This window comes from Herpailurus yagouaroundi, unplaced genomic scaffold (genome assembly GCF_014898765.1).
Source record: "Herpailurus yagouaroundi ecotype Mexico unplaced genomic scaffold, PumYag 216, whole genome shotgun sequence".
NCBI classification, from domain to species: Eukaryota; Metazoa; Chordata; class Mammalia; order Carnivora; family Felidae; genus Herpailurus; species Herpailurus yagouaroundi.
In genome coordinates, this window is record NW_024412447.1 from 15,800,368 (window position 1) to 15,816,717 (window position 16,350).

General features: G+C 40.2%; 1 protein-coding gene across 5 annotated transcripts in view; it reads right to left on the minus strand.

The window, feature by feature from the left end:
• The window catches only part of CRCP (CGRP receptor component), a 47,241-nt gene extending 33,072 nt beyond the window's left edge, over positions 1–14,169 (minus strand). Inside the window, exons 1-3 of one of the 5 annotated variants that reach the window (XM_040456220.1) lie at positions 13,776–14,163; positions 5,841–5,877; positions 1,152–1,250 (exon numbers count right to left, since the gene is read on the minus strand). In XM_040456220.1, the coding sequence (XP_040312154.1) occupies positions 1,152–1,250; positions 5,841–5,877; positions 13,776–13,783 (144 nt within the window). In that variant the 5' untranslated portion in view covers positions 13,784–14,163. Of the gene's footprint in view, positions 1–1,151; positions 1,251–5,840; positions 5,878–13,775 lie in introns of all 5 variants that reach the window. The other 4 variants (XM_040456221.1, XM_040456225.1, XM_040456223.1 and 1 more) reach the window with 4 other exon arrangements.
• Between the last annotated feature and the right edge of the window lie 2,181 nt (positions 14,170–16,350).

The window sequence follows — 16,350 nt, forward strand, 5'->3', positions numbered from 1 at the left end:
AGAAAGAAAGAAAGAAAGAAAGAAAGAAAGAAAGAAAGAAAGAAAGAAAGAAAGAAAGAAAAATAGGAAGGAAGGAAGGAAGGAAGGAAGGAAGGAAGGAAGGAAGGAAGAATTGAGCTTTGCCCAAAGAGACAGTCTGGCCTTTGCCTTCAGCTTCTGAGAGGCAATGTTATACTTAATAGGAGTATCTTTCTCTGGAGGTCTTATATCATAATGAATAGTCTTAACAATGTGACTTAGGGTGGAGGCTTTGGGTCATGCAGAATCAGTGCACCTGGAGGCTGAGATGAACTACAACGGGCAACCAATCATTCAATCATGCCTATATAACAGAACTCAAATAAAAATTTGGGAAGCTGAAGTTTAGCTGAGCTTCCCTGGTTGACAATATTTTGTATGTATTATCACACATTGATTTCAAGAGAAACATTTTCTGACTCCACCCACATTAGAGGACAAACATTTTCTGACTCCACCCACATAAGAGGAGGATAGAAGCTCTGTGTTGGCATTTCTCCTAGAATCTGCCTCATATGCTTCTTCCTTTGGTCAATTTTAAATGTTTTTTTTTTTTCAACGTTCATTTATTTTTTGGGGGACAGAGAGAGACAGAGCATGAACGGGGGAGGGGCAGAGAGAGAGGGAGACACAGAATCAGAAACAGGCTCCAGGCTCTGAGCCATCAGCCCAGAGCCTGACGCGGGGCTCGAACTCACGGACCGCGAGATCGTGACCTGGCTGAAGTCGGACGCTTAACCGACTGCGCCACCCAGGCGCCCCTTCCTTTGGTCAATTTTAATCTGTATCCTTTTCATGTAATGAACCATAACTGTGAATGTAATAGCTTTCAGTGAGTTCTGAGTACTTCCAGTAAATTACTGAACCCAAGGGTGGTCTTAGGGATCCCTGACTCGCAAATGGTGTTAGAATTGAGGACAGTCTTTTTTTTTCACTATTCCCTCTAACTCTGTCATTGGCTAACCTCACCATTGGCCAAATTTCCTCCACTTGCATGAACAGAATAAAAACTGGGTTAGAGTAAAACTACTCAAATCAGTAAGAGTCAGTCATGATTTGGTGGCCAGTCATCCCTGGAATAAACCAACCCCTCAATGCTAGTTTCGGTAGCCCCTCGACAAGCCTAGGCTTACTTCATAGGTGATAGTATTCAAGTTCTGTTGCCCAGAATTGTGTTTGTTCTTTCCACTTTCTTTCCGTTGCTCTTTCAGATCAGTCAGTAACTGGAACACCTGGGAAGTGATAAAAGATTTTTATGAGTAAATGTGAGAAATGTATCTATTTCATGAGCAATGATTTTTTTAAGTTTATTTTATTTATTTATTTATTTTGAGAGAGAGGGAGCAAGCAAGCAGGGGAGGGGCATACAGAGGATCCCAAGAAGGCTCCACACTGTCAGAGCAGAGCCCAATTCAGGGCTCAAACTCACGAAACATGAGATCACAATCCAAGCCAAAACCAACAAGAGTCGGAAGCTTAACGGACTGAGCCACCCAGGCACCCCTCAAGGTCAATGATTCTGAAGGATAAACAGAATAGTACGTCTTTTCTTTCAAACCCTCCCCTTAACTCTTCATTAGAGCAAATATGAGTCTGAGAAACATCTGACATTTTAAAAATGCTTTTATCTAAGTCAAGTAATCCAAATTCATTAGTTTACTGAAATATTTCAAATGTTTCCTTATTAATATACACCATATCGCTAATTTCCTCTGATCTCAAAAATATATTAGTATTTGAAAGTAAACTTTCCTAAAATATGATATCTCAATAGATGTAGACAACGAATTTTCTAAAATTCAACATCCAGGGCACCTGGGTTGCTCAGTTGGTTGAGCATCTGACTTCAACTCATGTCATGATCTTTGGTTTTTGAGTTCAAGCCCCACATTGGGCCCACCGCTATTAGCACAGAGCCCACTTGTGGATCCTCTATTCCCCTCTCACTCTGCCTCTCCCCCACTCACACTCTCAAAAATAAAAATGAAACATTAAAAAAAATTATTTTAACATCGATTTATGATAAAAACTCTCAAAAAAGTGGGTAGAGAGGGAACATACCCAATGTGTAAAGGCCATATGTGACAAGCCCTAAGTTAACATCATACTGACAAGTGAAAAGCTGAAAGCTTTTCCTATAAGATCAGGAAGAAGTCAAAGATGCCACTCTTGCCCCTTTTATTTTTTTAAATGTTTATTTTTGAGAGAGAGAGAGAGAGAGAGAGAGAGAGAGAGAGAGATCATAAGAGGGTGAGGGGCAGGGAGAGGGAGACACAGAATCCAAAGCAGGCTCTAGGCTCCAAACTGTCAGCATAGAGCCTGATGTGGGGCTTGAACTCACAAACTGCAAGATCATTACCTGAACCAAAGTCGGATGCTCAACTGACTGAGCCACCCAGGTGCCCCACTCTTGTTCCTTTTATTCAACACAGTATTGGAAGTCCTTGCTAGAGCAATTAGGCAAGAAAATAAATAAAAGGCAGCCAAATTGGAAAGAAAGTGGTAAAGCTGTCACTATTTGCAGATGACAGGATACTATATATAGAAAACCCTAAAGACTCTACCAAAAAACTGAACTAAAAATAAATTCAGTAAAAGTTACAGCATACAAAATCAATATACAGAAATCTATTGCATGTATACATGATAATAATGAACTACCAGAAAGAAGCAATCTGTAGCAATCTACAGATTCAGTGCAATCTCTATCAAAATTCCAATGGCATTTTTCACAGAAATAGAACAATCCTAAACTTTCATGGAACCACAGAAGACCCTGAATAGTCAAAGCGATCTTGAGAAAGAAGAGCTAAGCTGGAGGCATCATGCTTCCTGATTTCAAATTACAAAGCCACGGAAATCAAAACAGTATTGTTACTGGCATAAAAACAGACATATAAATCAATGGAATAGAACAGTGTGTCCAGAAGTAAACTCACACATATGTGGTTACTTAATTTTTTTTAAGTTTATTTATTTTCAGAGAGAGCGCAAAGGGGAGAAGCAGAGAGAGAGGGAGAGAGTGAGAATTCCAAGCAGGTTCTTCATTGTCAGCTCAGAGCCTGACAAGGGGCTTGAACTCACCAATCACAAGATCATGACCTGAGCTGAAAACAAGAGCAAGACACTCAACTGACTGAGCCACCCAGGCATCCCTGTGGTTAATTTTTGACAAAGAAGCCAAGAATATACAATGGGGAAAAGACAGCCTCTTCAATAAATGGTGCTGGGATGGGGAGCCTGGGTGGTTCAGTGGGTTAAGAGTCAGACTCTTGGAGTTCGAGCCCCACATTGGGCTCTGCGCTGACATCATGGAGTCTGCTTGGGATTCTGTCTCCCTCTCTCTCTGCCCCTCTCCCACTTGTTCTCTATCTCTCAAAATAAATAAAAGTAAACTTAAAAAAAAAAAGATATTGCCTTAAGGATTAAATGGTATCCATTCATATTTAAAAAAAAAAAAAAGGTACTGGAAAAACTGGTCAAAAGGAAGAGAATGAAAGTGGACCACTACCACATAACCACACAGAAAAATTAACTCAAAATGGATTGAAGAATTGAATGTAAGACCTGAAGCCATAAAGCTCCTACAAAAAACAAAGGAGGTAAGCTCCTTGAAATCAGTCTTGGTGATGATTTTTTTTTTTTAACACCAAAAGCAAAGGCAACAAAAGCAAAAATAAAAAAGTAGGACTATATCAAACTAAAAGACACAGCAAAGGAAACCATCAACAAAATGAACAGACAACTTACTAGATGAGAATATCTGCAAATCACTTATCTGATAAAAAGTTAATATCCAAAATATATAAAGAACTTATACCCAAAAACCAATCTGATTAAAAAATGGGCAGGGGACCAGAATAGACAATTTTCAAAAGAAGATATATGGATGGCCAACAGACACATAAAAAAGATGCAAAATCACTAGTCATCAGGGAAATGCAAATCAAAAAAATCAAATGAACTATCACTTAACACCTGTTAAAATGGCTAACACCAAAGAGACAAGAAAGAGTAAGTGTTGGCAAGAATGTGAAGAAAAGGAAACCCGTGTGCACTGTTGGTAGGAATGTAATTTCGTTCAGTCACTATAGAAAACAGTACGGAGGTTCCTCAAAAAGTTCCTCAAATAGGGGCACCTGGGTGGCTCAGTTGGTTGAGCATCCAACTCTTGATACCGGCTCAGGTCATGATCTTGGTTTGTGAAACTGAGCCCCGCAACAGACTCCATGCTAACAGTGCAGAGACTGCTTGGGATTCTCTCTTTCTCCTTCTGCCCTTCCCCTTCCCCCTCTTTCTCAAAATAAATAAATAAACCTAAAAAAATTTTTTTTGCACTAAGTTTTTAAAAAAAAACAGGATTCTGCTTCAATAAAATGAAAAGCTAGTAAATTTATACCTGAAAAAGAAAAATTATGAGGCAAGAGTTAAATACAAATTTTACCAAAAAAAAAAAAATAATAATAATAATGCTATAGAACGTTGGAAGTAAACTCTCCCGACAAGGGAAAAACGTGTGTTAGCGCTGAGGAGCATGGGCGGGGGGAGATATAGCTTTCCTGTTTTAGAGACTACGCCAGAGAACTGAGGGAAGTATAGGCTCATAGAGCATACTACCTACAATGCAACCTGTCATTATTTTTTCAGCAATAGTGTCATGAGCTCCAATTAATGCAATGTTTCCCCAATGGATAAAACACCCAAATACCCAGCAGAATCCAAACTGGACAAGGAAGTTCCTAAAAGCCGATGGCTTGACTCACAACCATCTCCTTCCTATTATTAGTAGCAACAACTTAAGGAAGGAGTATGGCCAACTGTGTTAATTCCACTATCTTCTATCTTCTATATCACACAATGGAAACTCCAATCTCCTAAAGTTTTCATGAATTGATATTCTAGAAAATGAAAACTTGACCGTGAATGTATGAATCGTTCTTTCTACACCCAGAGTTAACCTATCAGATGTACCAAACAAGACACAGGCAAAATAGAAGGGAGGCAAAAATAAATAATGTTATCTTCCCTCTCACCAACTTTTTTCCTTTTTTCCTCCCTTTCTTCAGCAACCCAACCCTCAAGTCCCCAGATTTCAAATCTTTTAGTTCCTACTAAATTATTCATAATGGTGCATCAACTAAGCACCATCTTCAGTATGGTGTTAATACTTATGAGACTATTTTTTTTTAATTTTTTTTTCAACGTTTTTTATTTATTTTGGGGACAGAGAGAGACAGAGCATGAACGGGGGAAGGGCAGAGAGAGAGGGAGACACAGAATCGGAAACAGGCTCCAGGCTCCGAGCCATCAGCCCAGAGCCCGACGCGGGACTCGAACTCACGGACCGCGAGATCGTGACCTGGCTGAAGTCGGACGCTTAACCGACTGCGCCACCCAGGCGCCCCAATACTTATGAGACTATTATGGGGATCAAAATAATAACATAAAAGCATTTTATAGGCAAAAAGTGGTAATTAGGAAAAGGCATTAAGTATTTCAATGGAAAACTTTCACAGACAGAAAACAGTTCCGAATAGATGCTTCCATCCCATAAAGGCATATAAAATGAAAATCTAAAATCTTTGGGATTTGGGGAAGGTTGCCTACTATAAAGTCTTCCCAGCTTCCCTGAATTACTATGTATAATTTACCAAGCTTATAATAGTTCCAAGGTCCATCAGATGGTGCCATCTGTCCTATTTTAAAGTGGAAAATCCAAATGAATTCAGTCATTTTTAATTAAAACTAATTCAATAATCTTCAGAAACAGAGGACAAACTACCAAAGAGGAAACTACAATAGTTTATTTCAAAGCTATTTACCTCATAATTACTGAGCAGAGCAGAACTGGCATCCTTCCTGGAAAATAAAGTAAATTGTTGTCAGTCTGGGCACACATTCCTTTGTGGAAATTAAATATCTGTAAAATACCTGTGTCAAGATTCAGTAGTCCACTTCAGGAATTTAGGGACTATAAACCTAAAATTGAGAATGTCCTAAGTCCTACTGGTTTAGCTGGCAATGAACAATTTCAGAGCAAACTTCCCTCTTTACAGCCACAGTATATCACATATCCATTACTAAGTAGGTAACCAAAACACAATGCTTACCCTTAGTCTACGTAGGCAGAAGTTAAGTCAGTCATCTGGGAGAGAAGTTAATTGCAGGAAGAACATGGGGCAAAACCAGAGGGTTGGAAAGGGGTGTCAATAAACAGTGAGGGTGCTAGAATTAACTGGAGAAACAGTGCTGTCTCATCCCACAGCCACGTCCCTTCCCCAGTACCATCTAACTCCCACCAGTTATCAACATCTTGGGCAGGCAAGTCCTCCTGCTGAATCCCCAGAAATGGAATCATTAACACTAACATCGCTGCTGGGAATCCCAGCAATGTCAGGAATCCTGCTAGATATCCACAAAGGTGTTCATCCTCTGTATCAATTCAACAAGTAGAGTTCATGTGTCAAGTAGTGGTCAAAAGCGTGGTACCCCTGTGATCAAGGCAAAATGTCATCTTTCATGTATGAGTGAGCACAGCAATGTGACTTGTATTCAATTAAAATCAAGCCATTCTACAATACCACATCAGAAGTATTTACTGTTTTTAACAGTCCAGAGGCAGTATAGTGTAATAATTAAGAACACAGTTATGAAACCTGAAAAATCTGGGTTCACATTCTAGCTTTGACACTTATAAGGTATGGGAGTTTTAGGGAGTTTATTAACTCTCCTAAGCTTCCCCATTTAAAATAAAAAATGGGGCTAAACTAGTACCTAGAAGTACAGCCTGGATTCTAAACCCAGCTCCACCGAACATTAGAGCTCTGTGAATTTAGGCAAGTTACTTAACCTCTTTGTGCTTAAATTTCCTCACCCATAAAATGACAATTATAGTACTAACCACATAAGATTATTTACAGGATTAAACTGAAATATGTAAAGTACTAGAACACAGTAAGTACTCAAAATGCCATCTATTACCACTGCCTGTGTTACAACCATAACTTCTTCCTACCTCACAGAGCTATTAGGAGGATGAAATGAGACAACAAATTTTTGAAGTGTAGCCTCATTCCTGGTATTAAGATCCTCCTTAGTGGAAGGTTATTAGTTTTTAAAGATACTACTTCACTGAATTCTCATTAAAAACCCTGTGATGTAGGAATTATTAGGACTCCTTCTTTATAAATGATGAAATTGAGGGGCTCCTGGGTGGCTCAGTCGGTTAAGCGGCCGACTTCGGCTCGGGTCATGATCTCGCAGTCTGTGAGTTCAAGCCCCGCGTCGGGCTCTGTGCTGACAGCTCAGAGCCTGGAGCCTGTTTCAGATTCTGTGTCTCCCTCTCTCTGACCCTGCCCCGTTCGTGCTCTGTCTCTCTCTGTCTCAAAAATAAAAAAAAAATTAAAAAAAATTAAAAGAAAAAAAAGAAAAATGAGACTGGACAAATAGAAATCGGTAATGCAGAATCCTAAAAATTCAGGAGGACGTCTGGACTTGACATAATGTATAACAAAGACTACAGTTTGTTATTAAACCAGGAGCAGAGCTGTGTAATGAAAATGCTCACATAAAATTTCAAAAACTTGGGCCAAAGAGGTGGGTGATTTCCCTTGTCAATCAATAACGGAAAACAAGCAGGTGGCTACCATAAGGGTCTGACCTGGGACTTTGGTCAGCAGCACAGTGACGTCAGCTCTAATCAAGTCAACATGTGAACCTTACCAAATGCTACTGGTCATTCAACAAATAGCTGAGATTTCACAAAAGTGTTGCTTTGCCCAAATAACCACAATTGCACTCAGGTCACAAAGAATATCATACTGAAAAGTAATATAACATAGGAAGGATATGCAGAATCAGTGTATATGATATGCTTTACTTAAAACTGAAAATGACAGGGGCACCTGGGTGGCTCAGTCGGTTAAGCGGTCGACTTCGGCTCGGGTCATGATCTCGCGGTCCGTGAGTTCGAGCCCCGCGTCGGGCTCTGTGCTGACAGCTCAGAGCCTGGAGCCTGTTTCAGATTCTGTGTCTCCCTCTCTCTGACCCTCCCCCGTTCATGCTCTGTCTCTCTCTGTCTCAAAAATAAATAAACGTTAAAAAACAAACAAACTGAAAATGACAAGTGAAACCACATGTCATCTTTGCCTACTCAATCAAGAAGTCAGCCCACTAGGCTTTTTCCTATCTTTGCTTGAAATTGAGTTAAAACTCCCTGTTTGTCCTAAAATACACTGTAACTAAGAGATCCCTTGCTGGAACAGACTGGAAAATAATACAAATGTTATTTTTCCTCAAGGCTAAGGGGTCAGGTGTCACTGTTACAACTTCACTTCCAAATCATGGCCTCTCCTCTGTCATGGAGAATATCCCATGCCTTGGGAAATTTGTCCTTGGCTATTCCAAGTTATTGCCTCACTGCCTGAGCCAATATTGTTAACGCAAGAAGCCAAAGAACATCATTTGTCTTTACTAAAACCAATATACAAAGGAGAGACACTCTCTTGTACATGTGTTTTAATGAACCTGTGTTTGGGGGCCAGAACAATGGATGTTTAAACAAGTACCACATCTTAGAGATTCTGGCTGGCAGAAGCTGACTTATTAATTTATTCTTACATTAGGAAGATAAATAATTTTTTTACCCAGTAAATACTAATAGAGTAAATGCCAATATGTGCTGGGCTTTCCTTTATTCAATTAAAATGTCAATGGGCATAATAATATCTACCTTTTATAAAACGGACTATGTTCATTTCAATTCCTGAATGAAATGTATATATTGATAAATTTTTTAAAAACAGCTTTTATCCTACTATAACCACCACTAAGTGGCAGGTTGCTGGGACCAGGGTATGGCAAGACTGGACAGGCATCAACTAAATCAAATGATCTAATTTAATAGCACCAATGATGATGTGATGCACTGAGAAAGACACATCCCTTACAGCAACCCTGTCAAAGAATTTTTAATTTGAATCCAGTCATGAGGATATAACCAGACAAATCCAAGTTAAGGAACATACTTTAAAACAAATGGTTCAGACTCTTCAAATATCAACGTCATTTGTAACAATGTCAGTGTCACAAAAACAAGTTAGGAAACTTCTTAAAGGAGATTAAAGAACTATGACAACTACAAGCTGTATGACAATTAAAAATGTATGATTCTTGAAAGGATCTTGAATCGGTGGTTAAAAAAAATCCAGCTAAAATGACATTGTTGGGACAACTGGAGAAATTTTAATATAGGCTGTAGTTTAATGATACTGGTACATCAGTGCTAAATTCCCTGGGTGTGACAATGGTATTGCAGTTAAATAGAATACATTTTTATGACTGGATAAAATGACACGATATCTCCAACTTTGAAATGATTCAGTAGTGTGTGTGTGTGTGTGTGTGTGTGTGTGTGTGTGGAGAGAGAGCGAGAGCGAGAGCGAGAGCGAGAGAGAGAGAGAGAGAGAGAGAGATTAGGCAAATATATCAAAATGTTAACAAACGGTGACTCTAGATAGAGGGTATAAAGGTATTTATGGTGTTCTTTTTGCAACTGTTCTATGGGTTTGGAATTTTTCAAACTAAAAAGTTGACAAAAATGGAAATGTAAAACTAAAGAATTCTATAATGTTAAAAAAAGACAGTAGTATAACTTATAATTAAGGACATAAAATGCATTTTCCTCCAATGTTTTTTAGGGTGACTATAATCTGTCAATTATATATTTACAAGCCATTGTTTCTACTGAGCAGGAATTGTCTGCTCTCTATATAACTTACACTTCAGTATTATGTAATACATTCACAAGCATTCAGACTTCTAGAAACTCCCCACCTACACAAAACTTCATATTCTCCTAAAGGACTTAAACTAGTACTGATTTTATTTCCAGATGTTTAAAGCAAATATTCCAAGTGAATTTTAAAGATTGTTTGAATCTATATTTACATGTAGGAGTTACTTAATCTCCTTAAGTAATGAATTAGTTGACTGAAGTTGACTTGCTATTTGAAATGTAATGTGTAATTTTGCTTAACTTGCTGAGTCATTTATGGGATGCAAACAACTACTTTGGAAAATCGAATTCTGAATAAACAGAACAAAATGATCTATTGGCAGACCTTTCTTTAGAAACACACATACACATACAAACAGCACCTTTTAACTGCCACACAGTTAATTTACGCATGCAATGATGAACAGAACTGCTCAAATTCTCCTATGTTCAACCTTTGATTCAAGTCACGTTCTGAAAAACTAAAGTACAAGAAAACTGGGCAGCCTTCAAAGTCAATGAACTGTTTAATCTGTAGCATTCTCTCGGGAGCTAGCAAAAAAATATCCTCTTTCCAGTCCTGTTACAGGACCTGTTCGGCTAACTTCTCTAAATCTCAGTATTTCCAGCTGTAAAATGAAGGAATTCTGACATGATCTCAAAAGGATTATAGAGAAGATAGTCCATTTTCCCTATGTATATTAAATTCAAGAATAAAAGAGTGAACACAAAGCTTTCCAGGTATATAAACAATCCCAAGGCATTAGACAAAGTTACGCAAATAGCAAATACCTTATATATACCAATAGTTAATTTTCCTATGAATATTTTGTAACCTTTTACCCGAGGAAAATGTATCCAAATGAGGGTGAACAAGTTTTTATTTTTTAAATTCTAGCACTCAATCAAATAAAGCATAAATATTCATCACCTTAAAAAAAAACTTATAGTGTATGTCTACATGTATTATTCACTCAGTAAGTATTTACTCAGCAACTGATGGAAAAAAAGTAGTAAAAACTCAGAGAAGTTTTCCTTTCATGCCTCCTCCCTCCAGGTCCTAGGAATGCCTGAAAGAGGTACAATGTTTGTGCTCGTAGAGACTCAGGCTTCTGCTAAAGATGCTAAGGACCACACCTGCCAGAGATCATACCTCACATTGGTGGCCAGGCAGGAACTAAAGTTAGGCCTCCAGATCTTTCCATTTCAGGGGTCCTTCCACTCTCTGGAAACCTCACTTTCCCATAAATCACTCACTGCAAAATTCTTGACTAGTGTTAATAAGTCAATGAGTCCTTGGGAGAAATGGATAGGTTGCTTTAGGAGAAAAAACTCTTGATTCAAACCATTTCACTTAGGAAAATCAGAAAATCTAAATCAGAAAATGCTCAGCAATTAGGAAACTAGCTAACTCAATTGTATGAATTTTTAATTAAATTATCAAATTAGTGAAGTACTGTTATATTATTTAATTCAACAACTATCTGCTGAATACCTAATGCATGCGTCCCTGCCTTCATGGACCGTTCTCAGGAGGGAGACAAGGTACTAAACAGGTAAACATTCATCTATTGTTACCTCTTGTAATTATTCAAAAGAAAAGTAAACTATGGTGCTTGTAAGAGACAAAAGGACCTATTTTAGATTGGCTAAAGAGGAAAAGCAACATTCAACTTGAACTATCAAAAAGATAAAGAGGGAGCAGGACAAAGAGAAAAGTATACCAGGCAGAGGGAACAGTAAAGCAAAGGTCCTGAGGTAGTAAAGGGCTTGGAAGATTACAGAAACTACCTGCCAGTGGAAAGTGTGTGTGTTTAGGGGTGGGGACAGTAGCACAAGAGAGGGTTGGTGAATAGGTGAGGTTATACAGGGTCATATAGGTCCTAGTAAGGAATGTGGATTTCCTCTTAGTACAACAGAAAGTGAACAGTTTTAATAGGGGATGTGTTGATCCAATTAATATTTTAAGATTACTCTGTCTGCTGACTGGAAAACAGAAGAGGGGGGGACAAGAGTGGAAGCCAAAGGCTACTAATCTAGACCAGAGATGACAGACTACATTTAGCTATGGAGATGGTGAAAAGTAACTGTATACAAAATATACTGAAGGTGGAGATGACAGGTCTCACTGATGGACTAGATTTAGGGATGAGGAAGGAGGGCTTGATTTCTGGACTAAGCAATTGGATGGATGATGAGAGAAAGGGTTAGAAATACACTTTTGGGAGTCATCAGCATATAAATGGGTAAAATGACCAAGGGGAGGGTGTGAAGAGAAAGAGGTCCTGGGACTGAGCCATAAGATACCGCAACATTTAAGCCAAGCAAGGGAGGAAGGATAAACCAGGAAAGGAGACTGAGAAGCAGTCCTTGATGTAGGAGAAAATGCAGACAGCATGTTGCAAGGCCCAAGTTTCTAGAGTTTTTCGTTTTGTTTTGTTTTTCAAGTACAATTGACAGTTTCTGTATCAACTGCTGCTAAGAGATCAAGAAGATTGAGACAGAAAATCAACCTTTGAATTTGACAAGATGGAGGGCTCAGATAATCATCACAAAACCATTTCTATAGATTGGTGTGGATAAAAGCCCAACAGACTGAGAATGAGGGAATAAAAACACTTCTGAGAATGAGGGTGTAAAAACACTTCTAAGCAGTTTTGTTCTGAGGGGAAGCAGAAATGGAGCAATAAGTGGGCAGAAATATGGGGACAAGGAATTTTTAAAGATGGATAAATTAAAGCGGGACTGTTTAATGACAGTGAATACTCTAGTAAAGAGGGGGAAATTGGAAATAGCTTGGGCTACAGTAATATATCTGAATGTTTTTCAAGATGTAGATTAAGCCCCATTAATGAACTGCAAAATCAATTTAGTGGGTCAGCCTTCTTTTTTAATTTTTTAAAATGTTGTTATGTATTTTTGAGAGAGAGACAGAGAGAGAGAGAGACAGAGCATGAGCAGGGGAGGCGTAGAGAGAGAGGGAGACACAGAATCTGACGCAGGCTCCAGGCTCTGAGCTGTCAGCACAGAGCCCGACGCGGGGCTCGAACTCACAGACTGTGAGATCATGACCTGAGCTGAAGTCAGACACCCAACCGACTGAGCCACTCAGGTGCCCCATCATTCTTTTTTAATAAGAAACAATATAACAGTGTACTGAATACAGTAAAAGTATTATTTCACGAAGCTTTCATTTGTTACATATATATAATTGTGTTTTTTAAAAATCTGAAAAATAGTAGTATACATGACCATTAAACATGAAGCAAAACAACACAAAGGAAAATGTGAGTATTAAATAATCAATGCCAAAGAGAACACGATATGGGTATGCCTACAAGTTAATGTGAACCATGGAAAAACCCACATGCGGAGCAGCAGCAAAAAATTCATCTGCACGCAGCACAACAAGCAAACATCATACACACGAAGAAGTTTCTGAGGTCCCAGTCCTAGCTCCAGTACTTCCTTCTTCCCAGAAAACCCGCCCCTTCCCTTGCAAGGCGAACTGCTGGGCAAACTCGGAGAGGCCTTCTTCCCAGTTAGGGCTCCCCAAGGTAAGCCCCAAACTCTAATCCAGCACTTCTCCATCTCTCCTGCAGGTACCCCCAGGGCGGACTCAGGGCTTTACACCGTCTAAGTCCCCGCCGGAACACCGGGCTGAGCTCCCCACTGGGAACCAGGTCACGCTAGGATATGAACGATGGAGGAAGCAGGCACACTGATAGACCGTCAGGCCAAGCCACGCTGGGCCCCGCGTCCCAAGCACTGGGTGGGAGTAGGGTCGAAGGTTCCAAGAGGCAGAGCGAGGGTCCCTTTCCTCCCCGCCTCCCGCCCCAAGCCTTCCCCAACCACCACCCCCCCCCCTCCCCGACGCTCGTACAAGGTGCGCTCCAAGCCCGCGCCCTCGGCTCCCCTCGACCCAGCCGTCCCCAGCTGTGGACACTTGCGCGAGCCCGGGAACGCGCCCTGGATGACTTACACTTCCATGTCGACCCCGAGTTGTCGCCTCCGCCCGCCAGCGCACACGCAGCCTCACGCTACGCCGCCACCGCTTCCGCCCTCCTCACAGCGCACCGGGTAGCCGGCTCCGCGCGCCGCGGGGCACGTCGGGATCGCCGCGCTGCATGCCGGGAACCTGGCGGACCGGGCCGGAGACCTCAATGCAGCCAGACTTCTGTGCGCTTCACGTTGCGGGGCTTGAAACTGTTGAGGGACGCCTGGTGGAAGCGCAAGGCGGCTTTGTGCTGCTGGAAATGTTCTGTTTCATGATCCTGATGTTGGGTGTGGCGCCGTGTGTTCTGTTTCTGAAAATTCAGTGAGTTGTCCACTTTTATGTATGTTGTAATTGAATAAAACGTCTTAAAAAGTGAAAAACCCTCAGCCTCCCTTCTCGTTATCACTCTTCTTGAGAGCTATTTGGCGCGCGCGCGCACACACACATACACACACACACACACACACACACACACACACACACACACACAAAACTGTAAGGGTGCCTGGGTGGCTCAGTCCCTAAGCGTGGATTTTGGCTCTGGTGATGGTCTCACAGTTCCTGAGTTCGAGCCCTCTTTAGGCTCTCTGCTGCCAGCGCAGAGCCTGCTTGGATCCTCTGACCCCCTCTCCCTCTGCCCCTCCCCTACTAGCGCTCACTCGCACTCTCTCAAAAATAAAAAAATAAACATTTTTTAAAAAGCTGTAAGGGTAAGACTCTGACCTTCCAGCCTTTCTAGGAATTTATCTAAAGGGAATTATCAGATGCTTGAAGAAAGGTGGTTTTGTAGTGATATTTTTTTCAGGGAGATAGCCTGAATATCCATCAATGAGGAATTGATAAATCATGTTTCAGCCACCCAGTATTATATATACGACCATGAGAAATCATGTAGCATATTTGTTACGCTAGAGGAAATGCTTAAGATAGGGTTTTTAATTAAAAGATAGAAAATGATGTGGTGTTACTCTAATAATCTAAAGAATAATGCACAGGGAAAAAATACCTAAGGGCATGTGAGGTAGAGCCACCTAATGTACTATATTTTATGTCTTAAAAAAAAAAACAGACATGGAAGGTTCATTATCTTCTAAACTTTGGATATGTCTGAAATAGTTCTTAAAGACTGGAAGGAAATAGCCAAAATATTAACCAATAGCAAGTGTCTTTAAATGATATGTCAATTGCAGGGTGGCTGGGTGGCTGTCAGTTAAGTGTCCAACTCTTGATTTCAGCTCAGGTCGTGATCAAATGGTCTGTAGGATCAAGCCCCACGTTCAGCATTCAGCTCTGTGCTAACAGTGCAGAGCCTGCTTGGGATTCTCTCTCTGCTCCTCCCTTGCTTGCTCTCTCTCTGTCTCAAAAATAAATAAGCATAAAAAAAAAAAAAAGATATGTATGGGGCGCCTGGGTGGCTCTCAGTCGGTTAAGTGTCTGACTTTGGCTCAGGTCACGATCTTGCTGTTTGTGATTTCCAGCCCTGCATCAGCTGTGCTGGCAGCTCAGAGCCTGGAGTCTGTTTCAGATTCTGTGTCTCCCTCTCTCTCTGTCCATCCCCTGTTCATGCTCTGTCTCTGTCTCTCAAACATTAAAAAAATTTTTTTTTAATGAGATGTCAATTGCTAATTTTTTCTGCTTTTTTATAGTTGTATCAGTTATCATTTGCTAAATTCATTCTCTTTGCAAGGCACTTACTAAGCACTTTGTTATTCCATTACATTAACAGTTAATGGTGCAAGCTTTGCAGTCAGATGGCCTGTGATTCTGTTTGCCTCCATCACTTTCTTAGAGGCTGTTGGACCTTGGGAGATTACTTAACCTCTCCTAACCCCAGTTCCCTCTTATGTAAATCATAGGTCTGTTTGGTAATCTTTATAAAGTACCTGACACATAGTAAGTGCTCAGCAAATATTAATTACTGTGACAATACAACTATGACACTCTGGGGTAATTCTTTTGTTATTCAAATTTTAATATTGAGGAAACTGAGGCAGGCTTGAAGACATTATGATTTACCCAAGATCAGTCATCTAGGAACTTGTCCACTAGGGATTCAAATTCAGGCCATCTGAACAACTGTAGGAGGTGTATTAAATTGTTAATAGTGACTGATGATTGGTTAATAAAATGTGTTATGGCAAAAAAGGAATTGAGTACTGATACCTGCTACCACATGGATGGCCCTCAAAAACATGGCAAGTGAAGAAGCCAGACACAAAAGACCACATTCTATATGATTCCATTTATATGAAATGTCCAGGATGGCAAATCTATACAGACAGGGAGTAGATTAGTGGTTGCTTAGGGATGGGGAGTGACAGCTAATGGACACTGAACTTTCCAATTTTAGTATATGTGTTACCAAAGCAAGCACATGGACACTGAATTTCTTCTGGGGGAAATAAAAATTTCCCAAAACTATGTTGTTATGGTTGTCCATCCCTGTGAATATATCAAAAAACACTGCATATACAATTTTAAATAAGCAAATTGTATGGTATCTGAATTTTGTATTCAATGAAGCTGTCAATACCACAGCTGGTATTTGCCTGTGGGGGTT